At 32.9% G+C, this 12,132-nt stretch overlaps 1 protein-coding gene across 1 annotated transcript in view; it reads right to left on the bottom strand.

Annotated features, from left to right (window-relative positions):
- LOC127731090 (uncharacterized) overlaps positions 1-12,132 on the bottom strand; it is a 117,839-nt gene that overhangs the window by 76,977 nt on the left and 28,730 nt on the right. The window contains exons 23-34 of the mRNA XM_052239950.1: positions 9,646-9,852; positions 9,226-9,439; positions 8,668-8,770; positions 6,933-7,086; positions 6,223-6,449; positions 5,495-5,651; positions 4,652-4,880; positions 3,655-3,880; positions 2,973-3,170; positions 1,674-1,983; positions 763-1,179; positions 107-233 (exon numbers count right to left, since the gene is read on the bottom strand). Coding sequence (XP_052095910.1) covers positions 107-233; positions 763-1,179; positions 1,674-1,983; positions 2,973-3,170; positions 3,655-3,880; positions 4,652-4,880; positions 5,495-5,651; positions 6,223-6,449; positions 6,933-7,086; positions 8,668-8,770; positions 9,226-9,439; positions 9,646-9,852 — 2,569 coding nt within the window. The remainder of the gene's footprint in view (positions 1-106; positions 234-762; positions 1,180-1,673; positions 1,984-2,972; positions 3,171-3,654; positions 3,881-4,651; positions 4,881-5,494; positions 5,652-6,222; positions 6,450-6,932; positions 7,087-8,667; positions 8,771-9,225; positions 9,440-9,645; positions 9,853-12,132) is intronic.

The raw sequence follows: 12,132 nt of genomic DNA, 5'->3' as shown, positions 1-12,132 counted from the left end.
ATGTACATGGATGTAACAAACCTATGATTCTGTATTTGAGGAGGATGTACATGGATGGAACAAACATTTGATTCTGTTTTTGAGGATGTACATGGATGGAACAAACCTATGATTCTGTATTTTAGGATGAACACCTCTACACCATATCTGCCAGTCTGGTCTGTCATGTTCAGGTATCAAATCCATACAAGGAATTATTTCATGATAATCTGTTGTTTTATTTCTAATTATTCCTACAAAAACATAAAATTGTACAGAAAGTTACAGGATTGGACAATTAAATAAAAATACCAAACAATTAAAGGGAAAGAAAGCATGTTTGAAATGTCAACTTAAACATATAAAAACAGAAATTATTTTATTTACTACATTACAATTATGCCAGAACATGAAATACAAACTTTTTAATCTTTAAACTTCATACCTCTTATGTATAGAGTGCACATCCTCATTTCAAACTTTACATTAAAATAACATATTTTAAGGAAATTCAATAGAAATCTGAAAATTTATAGAAAGAACAGCATATGAATAGGGTACTAAGCTTTTGACAAATACCATATCACTAAGTCAATTAAATTTTTAACATAATAACAATCAAAATTTCAAATATGACACATATTGTATAACCATATAAAAGATGTTTATTGTATCAATGTAAAGTGGAATTTCATCAAGAATCCTAACTACTGTGGTAGAAGTGATGTATCTATCTATGCTAATTCTCTCAATTTATTTTTCTATATCTAATCATCAACAAACCTGTTTCTGGTGTAGTTATATCAACAAGAACTCCTTCGCTCGTTAATATACTTTCATATCCCAAAACGTTAACAATCCTGAAGTTAAAATAATGTACTTTGTTATGGAGTAGATTCATATTTTCATATATGAATCGTTTGGACTTTCCTATGCCAAGTCTTTCATAGTGTTCAAACAATCTGGACCTAGACTTTGTATAGTGATGTCCCTCTATGGCTTCCATAAGTTCACATTCAGCCGTGCCAAAGTCATAATTAAAGCTCATACATTTACTGAGTGGGAGGTCTGCACAAGCTCTGGCACAATCACCAGGAGAATATTTAATGGTGTTCTTTGCAGCTTTAGGTCCAATGAGTCTGCCAGTAACTGGTCCAGTAAACATTTCTGTCAACACCTTCCTATTGAATGGATCATCACCTGTAATCAATTACAAGAAACATCTTAGAGTTTACAAATTTCATTCTGAAGAAAATCAAAATCTTGAAAATAAGCAAGATTAGGTACATTAACTAATACTATTCCAAGTGAAATAGTTCTAGCCTGAAATTGAAAAGAAGTTTGGTGGATTAACAATCTTTTAGCATGACCCTTTTGGTTTTTGTGCTGACACTGTTTAATTTTTAGCTTTCCAAATTGAAGAATTTTTTTCATGACCACTTGTTGTACAGACAGAAATCATATCAATATGAAATATTACACAATAAATCATACTTAACAACTGTTATTTTAACCATATGAAATTAAAACCTTCACAATATGCATATACAAATATTAAGCAAACAAAAAAGATTGCATCTTGAAAACCGTAAGAGGAATTAGGTGAACAGACAGGGATAAAACAAAATGCCCTCTAACATATTGGTAAAGGTGATAAAACTGTGAATTGAGGTCATTTATTATCAGATACATACCTAAGTTGTCATTAATTTCATGATGATCTAAATCAACATCATTCCACGCTACTGTCTGGTCTCCATAAATATCTTTTCCATAGCCCACTCCAACTAGAGTTTTTGTCAATTCCGAGTCTTCATAAACGGTAACATAAGCTCTTAGTTCATCAGGGTTACTTGTTGACATAAATTCCTCCTGGAATCTTCCTCCAGGAACAGTTACATCATATGTAGACAAGGAACAGTAGGCTTCAGATTTCTGACCAGAGTTATTCTCAGCAATCATTGTAAAATAAATAGGAACTCCAGTCCCTTCATTCTTCAATTTCTGTAAAAATTTATTTTTCCTTGTTTATTTTTTGCAAAACTATTTATTTAATAATTACAAATTATGAAAGCATTGTTTTTGAAAGCTTCAACTTTTTCCTCTCTAATGATATTTGATTTTTAAAGGTCCTTTAATATGACTTATGAGTAGGTTGATAGGAAAAGAGAACTATAATAGTTAACTTTTAGAATTGTTTTCTTTGACTTGAGATTTCCCCATTAGGTATATTCTCACGTCTTCTATTTATAGCTTTCTGGTGTTATTTAAGTTTATATCCCTTTTGACTAATGACTTTTGATACTACTTATGAATACCCTCAATGATTGACAAACGATGTTAAAGACAGGCATATGTTTATGTTGCTCTATCTTTAGCTTTCTATATTGTATTTTGTGGACTGCTCTTTCACTTTTCATCTTTTGTCCATCATTTTAGGTGACCCTGTTCTTAAGGTGGTACCTAACACTACAGGGAGATAACTCTGTAAAATCAGCTAAACATTTTAATTACGTTGTATTGTTAAAAAAATATTAAGCTTCTCAATGATTAAAATTAGTGTTTGTCAAACTGCTATATATCCAATGAAATTTTTCTGAGAAAGTGATTGGTTCAAGTTTTTTGAAATTTATATATTTTTTTCAAAGGGTCAAAGTAAATATTTTGTCAAAATTTTATGAAAATTAAACGAGCCAAATTAATTTTAGTCAAGGTGTTGGGTACCACCTTAAGGGAAAGGGTTCAGTTTAGGGTTATGGTTTGTATTAGGTAAGGGTTATAATTTAGGTTTAGTTTTAGGTAAGGGCAAGGGTTAGGCTAGATAGTATAGAATAACTCTTTATGGGCTGGGTCCCTAAAGAGATGAAGGCCATTTTTTTTTCTTTTGACCATGGTGTTCTGTTTTTGTAATGTTTTTTGTTGATCCATGGTACTCATCTTCCCCATTTAAAAAATGGCAATTATGCATGTGTTTCTTATTTTTAAAAACTGACCTCCTTTACAATAGTGGATGGACCTCCAAGCTCAAATCGGTGTAATACATCTGATGTCCAAGGAACTGTTCCTATATTAAGATAGAGACGAACTTGACATCTATCATCTTCAGCCCGTATAGAGATCTGAAATTCCGATTCTGTGTAGTCTAAGAATGGTGTTTGTGAGACTGTACAAGATGGTGTTGATCTCTTTGCCTGTAAATACAAGTTGATAGTTGTTTACAATATTAAGTTATACACTTTCTGGACAATATCTCAAATAAACTAAATGCTTTAATTTTTCCATGTTATACTATTTAACTAATTTTTATCGCAATTAATACAGCTGCATTAAAATATTATTATTTTCACAGCTAGAACTCTTGGTAGCTCCAGAATGTATATAGCAAAAATCATCTCTGTATCCTATCAGCATATATCATTTATATATACACACACATTAATATTATATCTTCAGTCAAAAGTTTCTTCAAAACTGTAGTAACTATAAAATACAACTAGAACCTGCTTCAATCAACATTACATTATTATATAAACTTAATTTACGAGTGGCTCAACTTAAATGCACTGTTATTGCTTTTGTCAGACACAGTTTAGAATTGTAAGAAGTAAAGAATTTAAAGTGATTACTAAGATATTACAATAATGTGGATAAATCCCTACAGAAATACAAACTAACCATGTTATCAGGATCATCTGTGAAAGATGACACTTCTGGTGCTGTGGTATCTTGTTGACCCGAACGATTATCAAATATCTTTTTACGTATTGTAGCAGTTCTATATCTCCAAAGTACTGCTTTAAACAATGTCATGGTAAAACTAGTAAACGCTAAATCAATCTCCAAGGTGACCTTCCCAGACAGCTGAAGTTGTAGTGGTATAAGTTCCAAATACATTGATAACCTAATGAATGAAAAATATTATTACTGTGCTAATTGGGAAGGCCGTGTCCTTTCACAATACCACATCATTTGAAGATATAAAATGGGTTTTTCTCATTATTGAAGGACATATCATGGCCTATAATTGCTTACTACCACTTCATTTTAACTATGGTAGATAGTTGTCTCATTGGCAATCATACCACATCTCTCATTCTTATATTGTAACTTGAAAAAAATCATTTACAGAAAATAAAATTGATGAATACATTTTTCTTAATTTTTAGTTAAAGTTCAATGTGCCAAAGTTGTATTCAAAATTCAATCAAAATTTGAAACCAAGTCCATTTACTGTTCCTTGACCTTAATTGAATTCCAAACGTAAAAAGCCAGATCACTATATAGGCAAACAAGTAGACAGGGATATTTAGTAATACTAAGACCAGATAACATGCAGTTTCATCTCAAAACAATTAATTAAAAATTTAATATAAAAAATAAGAAGATGTGGTTTGATTGCCAATGAGACAACTCTCCACAAGAGACCAAAAGCTATGACGGTAAGCAATTATATGTCATTGTATGGCTTTCTTCAATAAGGTCTAATAAAGCTTCAAAAGAAACAGATGTATTTTATCTTTTGTCATTTTGTTTGTTGTTCAAACAGATTAATGTAGATCTAACGAGTCAAGCTCGTTGCTTCTGATATGTTGCATTGACAATCATAACAGAAGTCCTTATTCTTATATCTTTAGATTGAGTGCAATACTATTATAAATTCAGACATACTAACCCAATATCTAATGGAAACTTGCTGAATCCTACTTCAGCAGTTGTAGGGAATCTTAATTCCATCACATAGCCATCTAATCTGAGGACTCCACATAAAGGACCAAAACAGATACTAATTGATCCCCAAGCATGAGCTCCACCATAAGGTGTTATACCAGCAAATGCTTTCATTGCCATAATCTTTGCACCAACTTCAAATTTCATTCCATAGTAAGCACCACATCCAAATTCTGAAAATCAATTGCCCGATAACTCATTGAAATACATTGTAAGCATCAAAATAAAAGAAAGGTAGTAAAGATAAAAGGTATTTCCAGTCCGTTTTTAATTCTGTGTTCACTTTCTAGTCCCCAATATGGCTTGGAGTTCACAGATTTTAGGACATAGCATATAGCCTTCCAAACATTATATGTAAGTCTTGCAGTATATCAACATTGATCCAAATAACCTCTGGCTATTGCTAATATTTATTTAATTTACAGTTGATCAATTTTAAAGAAATGAATTCATTCAAACTGCAAATAAGAACAAAATTTTGACAATGTGTATTTGAAAATGATAAAGTCTATTGTATAAGCACAGTAACAATGACCAGGTTAAGTTGCTGTAATTTACCATAAGATACATGGTCTGTATTTTGGTTTGTGTCATAGTACAAAATTTAACAAATTCTATAGATGGGTAAATGGTTTATAAATAATCCAAACACAAACCATGCTTTTAATTAAATTTGCAATGCCTTACAGTTTATCATTATTTATTTTAACTGATCGGGTTATCAATTGTGAAATTTGTAAACTTTTCTTCAGTTACATATTTATAAGGTTAAATATATCCAACTTACTAAGCCAAAGGATCAATGGTCCAACAGGAATTGGTTGAACATATCGGAAGAAATTTACATTTGTTCTTGGAAACGATACATCTCCTTTTACTACAAAGTCTTCAGATTTAAACATATTACTTGGATCAGATAGAACCTTGCTGACAAATTCAGACAACTGAAAAATAAGCATGTGGTATAGGACATTTGATAAAAGGGACAATAATAGATTAAAAATAAGTAGTTTGATTTAATTTCTAAACATTCCAGAGCAAGAACTTAGAAATTGAAAGCAGATACTGTTTGGATGATTGAAGCACAGTTAAGTTTATGTTATGTAAGATAAACCTTGGTTGTCTAAATATTTGCATTGTTTCTGTACTAATTAATTGCCAAGCAGTTTATGACAGTATTTGTTCTATTTCTTTGCCTGATGTAATTTATAGTCTGTTGATATCACCCTCTAGCTGTTTTCTTTAATGAACAGATGAAGGTTGATTGAAATCTATCAACAAATTCTACTCAAACTGTTGCTAGGAGCTGTCTTAAACTTACATTAACATGAGACATCTTACTCTATGTTGAGAACCTCATTGACTTTTAGATGAAGAACAGCAATAAAAGCATTTTTCCTTTGCATCTGTTTATTTTATGTGTGTGTAGAGATTTTGTGTCATAAACTGATACACCATGCCCTTCTCTTGGATTGTATATCTACAATGACATTAATCAACAGGTTATATGCTAACCAAAGCTATAGCCAAATCTTTAATCTGTCCTATAAGCTCAGCTACAACAAGAGGGTCCATATTTTTCAAATCTAGCATGGCTTTGATGTCTCCTATTGTCATGTTTGCCAGCTTCTGTCCCAGTAATTCTACGCCAGCATTAGAAAGTCCTTTACCAACAACAAATGCCTGGTCGGCACGACCTAGAATATCTGTTGCTGTTGACAGCATACCAACAACACCTTTACCTACAATGTTTTCAATAAATGTAAGTTGATGTTACAGAATTCGTCAGTGAGTAATTCAAAGTGCAACAGGTGAAATTTACACAATGAAGGGTAGCAACAAAAACCTCACATCAAGGTAAAATAATCTGTTCTTTCCTGACCCTTGATAATGATATGTCTAAATAAAATTCCCGACATTAAATTATGCTCTGAATTCACATGAAATAAATGTTTTCATCCTAACGTCTGTAACTAATATTTCAGCATTTCTCCCTTCTATCCACCAATTTCAGAGAATTGGGGTAAAATTTACAACAATTTAGGTCTGTCTTTCATATTTTTCGATGAAAAAAAGGATATACCTACATATGGGAGAATAGATATCCCAGTATATGAAATATTCAATTGTTTGGGTTTCCCATCATGATTTACAATGGTTCTTTTAAATTGTGAAGTTGAAATCAACATTACTTGCAGTAAACCTTTATATTTAGCAATAGTTACCTCCCTTCACCTCTACTCCTTTGTCATTAGACCAAAGTACAGACAATGTTGAAGGATTATCTTGTCCCAAGGCTTTCATAGTAGACTGTAGTCCAGTAGTGGTATCTTTAACGTCTAGACTTTTTACTTGAAGGTTTTTCATTATTTCTTCAGTCTACAAGGAATTCAATCAAATTAATCATTCCATCCAAGACTCATAATGCCTTAACATGACTTCAGCTTGTCTAGGGACTAGCAAGAAAATAATGAAAAACAAAAACCAAAAGAGAACGCAAAATCCATGCAAGTTACCAGCAACTATTATTAATTTTCAATTGTTTTCAGCATAATAAATACTTAACATTTAGGGTATAAGTTCCAAAGCTTGTGATCAAACCCTAAAATCATAATTTTTAAAGGAAAAGTCACATAAATATTCTGTAAATACTTAACTTTTAGGTGATAAATTATGACATCATTTAAAAGATAGGACCATTTCTATCGACAGGAAAATTTCAAATACAAAGAATGTAAAATTTTATAAAATTATTATTCCGAAATCATATAAACTAGAGGCTCTAAAGAGCCTGTGTCGCTCACCTTGGTCTATGTGCATATTCAACAAAGGACACTCTTCAACATTGTAGACGAGAACAGAATTCATGACAAAAATCTGTTTTGTTGATCTTGTATTGCTGATCATTCAGTTTGTTTAGTGTCCCTTTTTTCTTTTAGTTTTTGCTCACAACACAAAAAACTTTAAAAAGGGTAAAAAAAAATCCTAATTTAAGGGCAATCACTCCTACAAATAGTGACAGTCTACTAACTATATCAGCAAAATTTGACTTGTTAGTAGAACTTGCCTTGTTGATCAATTTTGTGATATAAGTGTCTATTGATCTATTATAATTTTTAACATATAAGGCAAAACGCAAAAAAAATTGTAAAAATCATCATCAAAGTGCAATAATTCCAATAAGGAATTGTTGAACGATTTCCTCTATAATGTCTTAATTATAGATCTTGTCTTGCTGATCATTTATGCTAATTTAAGTTTCTTTCTATCTATTATAATTTTTAAGATATAAGGCAAAAATGCAAAAAAATGGTAAAAATCATCATCAAAGGGATATAACTCTAATGAAAATTCGACAGACGATTTTGACCACACAGACTTATTTGTAGAAATTGTCATGCTGATCATTTTTGCAATTTAAAGTTTCTCTCTATCTATTATAGTTTTCAAGATTATAGGCAAAAATGAACAAAAATGGTAAAATTTGTCATTTAAGGGAAATAACTCCTATAAGAAGTTGTCTGATAGTTTTGACGAATATGGACAATTGATAGAGCTCATCATTCTGAACATTTTTTGCCCTGTCCCAGTTAGATTTTCTCTATTTATAACAGTTTCAAAATAATAGACAAAACTTTCATTTTACCCCTATGTTCTATTTTTAGCCATGTCGGCCATCTTGGTTGGCAGGTCGGGTCATCTGACACATTTTTTAAACTAGATACCCCAATGATGATTGTGGCCAAGTTTGGTTAAATTTGGGCTAGTAGTTTCAGAGGAGAAGATTTTTGTAAAAGTTAACATCGACAACTATGGACGACGACAGATGCCAAGTGATGAGAAAAGCTCACTTGGCCTTTTAGGCCAGGTGAGCTAAAAACAATAACTTGCAACTTATTTCCCTGGTGCACATCTCATAATGAAACAACATTTTTTTATTTCTGAAGAATGAAAACTTACTTCCAAATTTTTAACATCTGACATGTAATCTTTAATTTCAGCTGATGATGCACCTCTTTCCAATAGATTTCTAAGTCCAGTCTTTAGATCAGCAAGATTTAATCTAAAACAGAAGTCATGTTGATTATTTCATGTTTTCTTTGCAAAACTGTAGAATTAAATTGTATGCTTTATAATAGACAATAAATGGTGAATGTGTCCATGGGACACAGATGATGCTCCCGCTTGCATATAACGTTATAACTCCAGAATGGTAAATGACACTAGCAAAATTAAAACTTGATCTGAGTTTTGTGGTAATAAGCATTGTGTATAAGTTTCATAACATTTGGTTGAGGCAAACTAAAGTTAGAGAACAGAAACCAATTTGGGACGTACATATGGACGGACAGACAGACAAAGTAAACCTTAATAACCCCTCCGCTATGGCAGGGGCATAAAAACATGTTATATGGACATGAATTTATCACGAGATGGATGAAGAATATGGAAACACTCCTTATATGTCTGTAAGATATTTTCAATATGGTTAAACATTGTGATAAAAACCAATCTTACCCATCCACACTCCTCCTCCTCCTTCTCCTCTTACCACTAGTACATGTAGGTCTGATTAAGGTTACTTCCTCTGCTAGAGTTAAGGTCTGACAGCCAATGTCCTTTATATAACAAGTCTTCAAGGACAAAGTGACCTTGTACAAGGATGATGAGGATTCTATGACATCAACCATTAAATCAAATACATCATTTACTTTCTCCGATACAGAAGATCCTGAAGAATAGAATATTTTTAATTACAAATTTAGATACTTTGACTTCTTAAAAATATTTTATACTCTTTCAATTTTTATGTCCAGAAATTTGAAAGAGATTTTTTCTTTAAAGCAGCAGCTGTCAATATCAAACTTTTTAAAAACTTGTTTCTTGCTCATATAGTCATGTCTTTACCATTAAAACATTTCCTTGATATATAAATACCTGTTAAAGAATCAAGTCCACTTTTTGTCCAGGTCTTTCGCTCTATGTTCCCATCCATCACATCACACTGTGAAATTTTCAGCATGGTTTTTACATTCCTGGAGCCTGAGATGAAGTTTGTGCCTACACAACACTCGATCCCTTGGCAATCACTGCTCAAGTGACATCCAGACAGGGAAGATATTGGTGACGGTACACTGCTACAACCTGATGAAAGATAAAGTAAAGATCAGACACAACACTCAATCCCTTGGCAATCACTGCTCAAGTGACATCCAAATAGGGAAGATATTGGTGACGGTACACTACTACAACCTGATGGAAGATAAAGTAAAGATCAGACACAACACTCAATCCCTTGGCAATCACTGCTCAAGTGACATCCAAATAGGGAAGATATTGGTGACGGTACACTACTACAACCTCATGGAAGATAAAGTAATGATCAGACACAACACTCGATCCCTTGGCAATCACTACTCAAGTGACATCCAAATAGGGAAGATATTGGTGACGGTACACTTCTACAACCTGATGGAAGATAAAGTAAAGATCAGACACAACACTCAATCCCTTGGCAATCACTGCTCAAGTGACATCCAAATAGGGAAGATATTGGTGACGGTACACTACTACAACCTGATGGAAGATAAAGTAATGATCAGACACAACACTCGATCCCTTGGCAATCACTACTCAAGTGACATCCAGACAGGGAAGATATTGGTGACGGTACACTACTACAACCTGATGGAAGATAAAGTAAAGATCAGACACAACACTCAATCCCTTGGCAATCACTGCTCAAGTGACATCCAAATAGGAAAGATATTGGTGACGGTACACTACTACAACCTGATGGAAGATAAAGTAAAGATCAGACACAACACTCAATCCCTTGGCAATCACTGCTCAAGTGACATCCAAATAGGAAAGATATTGGTGACGGTACACTACTACAACCTGATGCAAAATAATAGTAAAGATCATACAAATCATTATGTAATATAAAATTAGAAGTCCTGCAAGGAAAGCTCACAAAAAGTCATTGCAAAGTCCATGCTTTTACTAAGAGAAACCCAATCAAAGAGCTGATAGCTCTGAGGTGGAAGAAGGTGCATAAAAGGTAACTTGAATTACAATGAAAGCAGCCCACACCAACCCAGCCTGCTCTGTCCCATTATTGCTTTCGACGTATTTTTTTCTTCCAAAAATAATATTCTTTAATAATACTCATGTCTCAACCAAAACTGACTATACTAAACATAAAAATCTACAAATACTGTTGATTCAAATCAAATTTTCCATAATTCCATACATTCGCCTCAGCATGGTCAACTTGATGCAAGCAATACACCTTATCGCTATTTGTCCGCCATTACTGGACATCACACAGGTTCCCGTAAAATTTTGACGTCATAATACAAAATGTCTGACGCCACAATGGAAAAGTGATTGTTGTATGACGTCAAAAGTTCGAGCGGGACAGATTCTCGGGTCAAGCGGGATTAGCGATAAGGTGTATTAGTAATTGATTAGGTTTCACTTGAAAGTTTTTCTGTCAATGGTAGATAGTTCACTTTGGGTATTCTGACTTCCTTCGTATAAAAAAAACTGGCCACCATGATTTAAGTCAAGTGTGCTTAAAGTAGGGTTTAATACCAACATCAATCAGTTAATCAGGAATTGTTATAGTTGTGTACAGTTACTTGTTTTTCTTATTATAAACATATATTGAAAAATGCTAAATATATCCAATGCAGATTTGTCCTGGTCAGGGATTGGGTTTTGAGCACTTGTTGACACTTGTCAAACCTGTTCATTTTCTGTATGTGCTTGGCCAAAATCGTGAATCATTGATTTGCTGTTGTTCACAATAGTACAAGGGTAGGAATGCCCTTTTCCGTCAGGCGTCAAACGGTCATTTTTTTAAATGTTTCATGAATGATTGACAGCAACGAATTATTAGTTCCGTACTCGAGGGTTGTAATGGGGGTACCTTCATGATGAATAACGGTAAAAAGCTGGACTATTTATATGTTAAATCCTGTGTTAGATCACTTTAAACTTTGAAACGTAAGGCAATAAAAGTAATCATTGGGGACATTCAGACAATGATTGACATGAAAACTATGTACTTTCGATATGGATTCCGTCAACTGACATTAGTTTGTACAAAAATATTTCTGTCAACTGACGGTGCATCGTTTGAAGAGTAAAGCACCAGCAGATTTACGTGTGCTTTTGACTCTTTATTATCGCAATAACATACTGAAATATTCTAACTTTCGTTTTAAAAAACGCATGTTTTTTAAAACCGTAATATGACTTGATTACATTTAAGATATGAACACAGACGGAACAACTAAATCCGTGTATTTTTGTCAAGCATCATTGAGTTGAAGTCGTACTCTCCGCGTAGATATTTGAAAGTAACATAAGATGCATTGTTTGAATTAATGAAAATGGAGGTATACAATGTCATTA

Source organism: Mytilus californianus, unplaced genomic scaffold (genome assembly GCF_021869535.1).
Source record: "Mytilus californianus isolate M0D057914Y unplaced genomic scaffold, xbMytCali1.0.p SCAF_2, whole genome shotgun sequence".
NCBI lineage: Eukaryota > Metazoa > Mollusca > Bivalvia > Mytilida > Mytilidae > Mytilus > Mytilus californianus.
This window is presented reverse-complemented; position numbering and strand designations above follow the sequence as displayed.